The sequence below is a fragment of the Cucurbita maxima genome, unplaced genomic scaffold (genome assembly GCF_002738345.1).
Source record: "Cucurbita maxima cultivar Rimu unplaced genomic scaffold, Cmax_1.0 Cma_Scf00002, whole genome shotgun sequence".
In the NCBI taxonomy this organism is placed as follows: domain Eukaryota; kingdom Viridiplantae; phylum Streptophyta; class Magnoliopsida; order Cucurbitales; family Cucurbitaceae; genus Cucurbita; species Cucurbita maxima.
Window position 1 is genome coordinate 398212 of NW_019272018.1, and position 6000 is coordinate 404211.

The 6000-nt window shown below is 37.4% G+C and overlaps 1 protein-coding gene across 1 annotated transcript; it reads left to right on the plus strand.

Annotated features, from left to right (window-relative positions):
- The first annotated feature begins 187 nt into the window (after window positions 1-187).
- LOC111468423 (protein ACTIVITY OF BC1 COMPLEX KINASE 3, chloroplastic) lies at window positions 188-3891 on the plus strand. The gene is made up of 7 exons (XM_023113639.1): window positions 188-617; window positions 697-924; window positions 1413-1748; window positions 1850-2405; window positions 2747-2933; window positions 3078-3444; window positions 3583-3891. The coding sequence occupies exons 1-7, from the start codon at window positions 300-302 to the stop codon at window positions 3709-3711; spliced, it is 2121 nt and encodes a 706-aa protein (XP_022969407.1). The 5' UTR covers window positions 188-299; the 3' UTR covers window positions 3712-3891.
- The last annotated feature ends 2109 nt before the right edge of the window (window positions 3892-6000 follow it).

The following is a 6000-nucleotide window of genomic DNA, read 5'->3' on the forward strand; positions in this document are numbered from 1 at the left end:
GTTGAGTTGAGTTAGGTTATAAAGCAATTTCGAGTAGCTGAGTTATCAATCCAACCAATCCGAAATTTATCCGGAAGGGAAATATGTTATAAATAAATTAAAAAAAAAAAGGAAAACGACAAATTTCCATTTTCTCAAGTGCAGTTTGCAAACACGCCATAGGACGGTGGTTGTGGCTGCTACTTATTGCTGTTCCGTGGACGAAATAATCATGAGGGAAAAGAGAGGAGAGGAGACGAAGCCAACCAAAATTTCTGCAAATCTTCTTCTACAATCAACCATCCATTTGGTTCCGCACTATGAGTACCGTTGTTCCTCCATATTCGTTATGGCGCTCCGGCGACGCCATTTCAAGGTTAAACGCTTCTCCTCATGGAACTTCACTTGTTATTCCCAAGTTTCTTCGCTCAAAACACCCTCGTGCGGCTCTAGTTGAGGCCAGACCTAGGGCTGTGCCTGCGGTTAACGGTGATACCTCCCTGCCGACTCAACTGGTTTTGACTGTCGATCGGACTGATGATTTGCAGGCGGAGGCCAGGGCGATGGCGCGTGCTGCTAACGCTCCTTTCTACAGTCCGGAGCTTCTTGCCAATACGTACGGTTCTCGCCCAATTGAGGTTTTCTTCGCCCAAATTGCTCTACCTCTACCTCTATCTCCTTAAGAGTTTAATCGAATGTCTTGACCAAAATTTCCAGATTTTGCGGAGGTCTCTGCAAATTTTGGTTGCGCTTAGTTCTTTTGGCATCAAATTGTGGTTGGACAAAAACAGTGGCCAACTCGATCAAAATAAAAGGCGGCGAGCTGCTGAGCTGCGACGAATTTTTACTCGATTAGGTCCTACTTTCGTGAAATTAGGCCAGGGATTGTCCACCAGGCCAGACATCTGCCCTCCCGAGTACCTTGAGGAGCTTTCTGAACTCCAAGTGTGTTATCCCCATTTTTTTTCTCCTTCCATTTCACCATCGCATTCCTACTTAATTGATCAAATATCTTTTTTCTTCTAGCCTGAGAACTCGGATGAATTATTTTAGGTAGCTTTATCTCATTACTCATGTCTATAGATCTTTTTCTAATCTCCAAACAAGGAACATAATATTGTTAAATTTTGTTGTAACTTACAATTTTTCTTGTCAAGAATCATACATGTCCTTACCAACCTTTGATCATTTTTATCTCAGAACTCTATTCTGGGAAAAGTGCTCAATCGTAATTCTAGGAACTTGGCCTAAGATATTAGTTTGAACTTTGATCCTGATGAAAACTTCCAAAAGCACAATTGAGGTTACTTAAGTGGTTCAAGCCCATTCTTGACAAGGCATATAATTCACTGGATGTTTTTATGTATTATCCAACTATATATGGAGCTTAGATGGTTATGTCATCTTTAACTGCTACTACTGTCTCTGAACAGGATGGTCTACCAACCTTCCCAGATGCAGAAGCATTTTTGTGCATTGAGAAGGAGCTGGGACTATCGCTTGATTCCATTTTCTCGTCAATATCCCCATCTCCCATTGCAGCTGCCAGCTTGGGTCAAGTTTACAAAGCCAGACTCAAGCAATCTGGCAAAGTGGTTGCCGTAAAGGTCCAACGCCCGAACATTGAAGAAGCTATAGGACTAGATTTCTACCTGATAAGGAGCTTAGGCTTTCTCATTAATAAGTATGTCGACTTCATCTCAAGTGATGTCGTTGCTCTTATAGATGAATTTGCTCGCAGAGTTTATCAAGAGCTTAACTATGTACAGGTTAGGTTTTCTTATGATACATGTTTTTATTTCTGATAGTCTATCATTAGTATGTTGATATCTTTTGAGGTTCTTGACTTTAATTTTCTGGAGCCATGCAGGAAGGACAGAATGCTAGGAGGTTTAAGAAATTATATGCTGACAAGGAAGATGTCCTTGTCCCAGACATATTTTGGGATTATACAAGTAGTAAGGTTTTGACGATGGAGTGGGTTGATGGTGTGAAATTAAATGAGCAGGAAGCTATTGAGAGACAGGGGCTGAAGGTTTTGGATCTGGTGAATACCGGCATACAGTGCAGCCTCAGACAGCTACTCGAATATGGATACTTTCATGCAGATCCTCATCCCGGTAATCTGTTGGCGACACCAGAGGGAAAACTTGCCTTTCTTGATTTTGGAATGATGAGTGAGACTCCAGAAGAAGCAAGATGCGCAATTATTGGGCATGTTGTTCACATGGTTAATCGAGATTATGAAGCTATGGCTCGTGATTATTACGCTTTAGACTTCTTGTCACCTGAGACTGATGTTTCTCCAATTGTGCCAGTTCTTAGGAATTTCTTTGACGACACTCTTAATGCAACTGTGAGTGAACTTAACTTCAAAACAATAGTAGATGGTTTGGGTGCAGTATTTTATCAATATCCATTCAATGGTGAGTTAGTCCACCTCCTACATATTTCAATTTTCTGAAATCTAGTATCTTAATTAGGCAAAGTCATTAGAGTTTTTATTAATTGAAGTGCTATTGTTCATCATACATTTCTCTTTTACAATTATCAGATGTATAATAGTTAGAAACGCACAAAATCGACTTGATCATGTAGTTTTTATTTCTTATTGTTGTCTTTTTGCTATTAAAAAAAATCTATATCTAACTATGGGTAGTTTATTCTTTATTTTCAATTGGAAGCTGTAGATTGTCTGCATGTTTTCCTGATAGAAACGCTATCCTATTACTAAACTTGATTGTTTGCTTTCTTAATTATCATCCAGTGCCAGCGTACTACGCGTTAATTTTGAGATCGCTTACTGTATTGGAAGGGTTAGCACTGTATGCGGATCCAAATTTCAAAGTTCTGGCTGCTTCATATCCATATTTTGCTAAAAGGCTTCTGACAGATCCAAATCCTTATCTGAGAGATGCTCTTATCGAGTTGCTTTTCAAGGATGGGAAGTTTAGGCATGTACCACTTCACAATTTATACCTCATTTCATTTCACAATCTACACAAGACCCGATGCCTTTTTCATTAACATGTTGATTATGTATTTATCCTATTGATTGCTCACTTGACATTTTTTGTCCCTTCGCCTGCTCATTACAGATGGAGTAGACTTGAAAACCTGTTGCTTCAGGGAAGAAAAGACAGAGACTTCTCTGTAAAAGAAGCTCTACAGCCTGTTCTGAAGCTTTTATTGGGTCCGGATGGCGAGGGTCTCCGAGCCTTAGCTGTTAAGGAAGCTATTCGTGTGACTGAAGCTTTTGTTTTGGGGACAGTAAACGATACGTATAATTCTATGCCTGATTTTATGAGACTTATAATATTTAGGGATAGCACTTCTCGAACTCTCGGGATGAGCAATGAAGAACAAGGAAGCATGATAGAGCTTCGAGATCAGGTACTGAGGATATGGAGACTACTTCAATCTTCTGAAAATTTTGATCCTGCCCTTTTGCAACCCATAGTGCAGGTACGGATTAGCATGTTTTTCTTTTAGTGCTTTTACTGAAACTAGGCTCGCATTATGTTGTGAGAATGTCATGTGAGATGAAGTTCAATTAAATCATAGGAAACTTCCCTAAATTTGCTATATATGTTGCACAAACAGGTCCTACAACAGCCCGAGGCTCGCAGCCTTGGAGGCCGCATTTTCAGCGGGATTACGCAGCGTCTTGCTGCACGGTTGCTGCAGCAAGTACTTCGAGCTTCAACAACAGTGTCTGCTTCAACTGTGTAACCATTATTGATGGAGTTGTAAGTTTTTCATCAGCTGGTTCATGTGGCTTTATTAATTTCTTCGATATTCTATAATATAAGTGCTAATATACTCGCCATGTTGTTTCATCAATAGTGATATACCAAAAAGAAATCAATAATACCATTCATTTTGTCTAATGTATTGAAATTGTTCCATCCAGTGAAATTGGGGGAAGTTTTGGGTGAAAATTTTGAGTGATTATGCAGTAAAAATGTGCATTTGACAGGAGATTATTAGTTTATGGAGCCAGCTCGTGTGGCTCGAAAGAGATGGGATTTATGCTCATGCGTATTATATGAGGACTATCCATGAAACGTCAAAGAATTAATCTTGATAGTCAAACCTTTAGATGAAAAAACTCGTTTTCAATCCAAAGTTGAAATACTCCACGAGTTTGATGACCAATCTAACTTAAATATTTCTAAGAAACATGCAACTTAAGCCACGATATAATATGTTTTAGATTTGGACCAAAGAGAGGAACTCCCTCGTTTTTCATTTTATCAGAATGTCCCTGTCGAATAGCAGAGGAGTCTAAGAATGAATCTATCGATAAGTCTTTTCATATAGGAAGGCTATGCCCTTTAGAGCCTTAACAATTGATTGCCTTAATCTTAAAAAAGTTTAACGGTGTTGTGTATAAATTTTGACAGTAGAATTAAACTCAACTGGCAGAGAACTACGAGGGGCAAATGAGGTTAAACATGATTCGTGATAAAGTTGAGCCTGAATAAAAATTACAGAGCTAAAAGCCTAAAAGCCACCTCGAGCCTAGTTGAGTCGAGTGAGTCAAGACAAGACATGTCGAGCACATGTGGCCAAAAACCTCACACACCCACGAACTAATGAATCTCGAAAAATGGTTGGTTCAACCATTTCCTAAACCAATTCGGAAGAAGGGAAATGAAACCTAAGTCAACCTTCATATAGATGAACTAATTCTCTAAACCTAAAACCCGACTACATTTTGATCTCTTTGACTTATGTAATGGGGTATGTATGGCCAACACTAGACCAATGTGAAGTTTTCTTTGTTCAGCGTTTAAACTTGGAAGCAAGCTATAAATACCTTGAATCAATATATGACTGAAAAGAAAGTGATGCATGTTCAAAATTCATGGTCGATTGTGTCCCAAGTTGGTTGGTCTTGTTATTGTCGATTTAGGGTGATCAGGATCCTCTAATGATTGAATTCTCAATGATGGAATATGAATAGTTAAGATTAACTCATGTAATTTCTTTCTATTATTTTTTTAACCCTTATTCTAAAACACAACAATAGACTTACAACTCTCGTATAGGAAAAAAGCTTCTATGTGATATATGATGCTAACCAAAACTGATCTCGATTGAGACAACCCCTTTGCTAGCTCTTAATATAAATTTACTATTGAATCACGTGCAAATCAAGTGTGTTCTCTTTGTCAAAATTTGTGCATCAACAGTATCGTTGTCGGTGGGGATTATGTTGGGGATGAATAAGAAGATAATGAATTTGAATGGTGACTTGGATGGAGACAATTCCAACCAAGAATGCCAACCATGATGGACGAGGGTTGACACTTCTCAATCAGTGGTGAAGACTTGTCCTTTGATTCGCAAGTGGCTAGCATAACTTTCATAAACGGAAATTTACTCATTCTCATTTAAGAGAAGTGGACGAGTAGTTCCATGTGTTGATTTCAATAGAGTCCTACCCTCTCACTTGCTCCGAGAGAGATTTGATATTATAATGAGATTATAAACAAATTGTTCGTTAGAAAACTCATATATATTAAATTTATAGAAGATTTTAAGATACTTAAATATTAACAAAAATACTCATAAATTTTTAAAAAATTTAGAAATATTTATTTTAGAGAAGATATTTTTTATTCGTTAATTTAGCCATTCAAATATGTTAAATATATTCTTTGATTTTCGTGTGAATTTAATTTCAGGGTCGGGCCAAGAGGAAAATCTCTACAGAGAAATAAACTCTCATATTGTTTATAAAAGTACCATTAACGTTTAAAGAACATCTTTTAACCTTAAAAAATGTTTAAAAATTAATTCAACCTTTCAAAAGTTTCATTAATACCTTTAATTTTTTTTTAAAAAGTTCAAAAATATCATCGTCGTCAACATATGAGCGGAACGTTTGTAGCACGTTTCAAAAATACCCAAAAACTTTCTAAAGTAACGCTGATACTCTTAAATTTTTTTAAAAAAATTACAAGATGATCTATAAGATGTAGATGGATAGTTTCTAATGTCTATATACTGAGG

Excerpts from the sequence above, each read along its gene's own strand:
- LOC111468423 (XM_023113639.1), top strand. The coding sequence starts at position 300 with ATGAGTACCGTTGTTCCTCCATATTCGTTATGGCGCTCCGGCGACGCC. Across the intron at positions 925-1,412 it reads AGGAGCTTTCTGAACTCCAA|GATGGTCTACCAACCTTCCC; the intron begins GTGTGTTATCCC and ends GTCTCTGAACAG. Across the intron at positions 2,406-2,746 it reads TTATCAATATCCATTCAATG|TGCCAGCGTACTACGCGTTA; the intron begins GTGAGTTAGTCC and ends ATTATCATCCAG.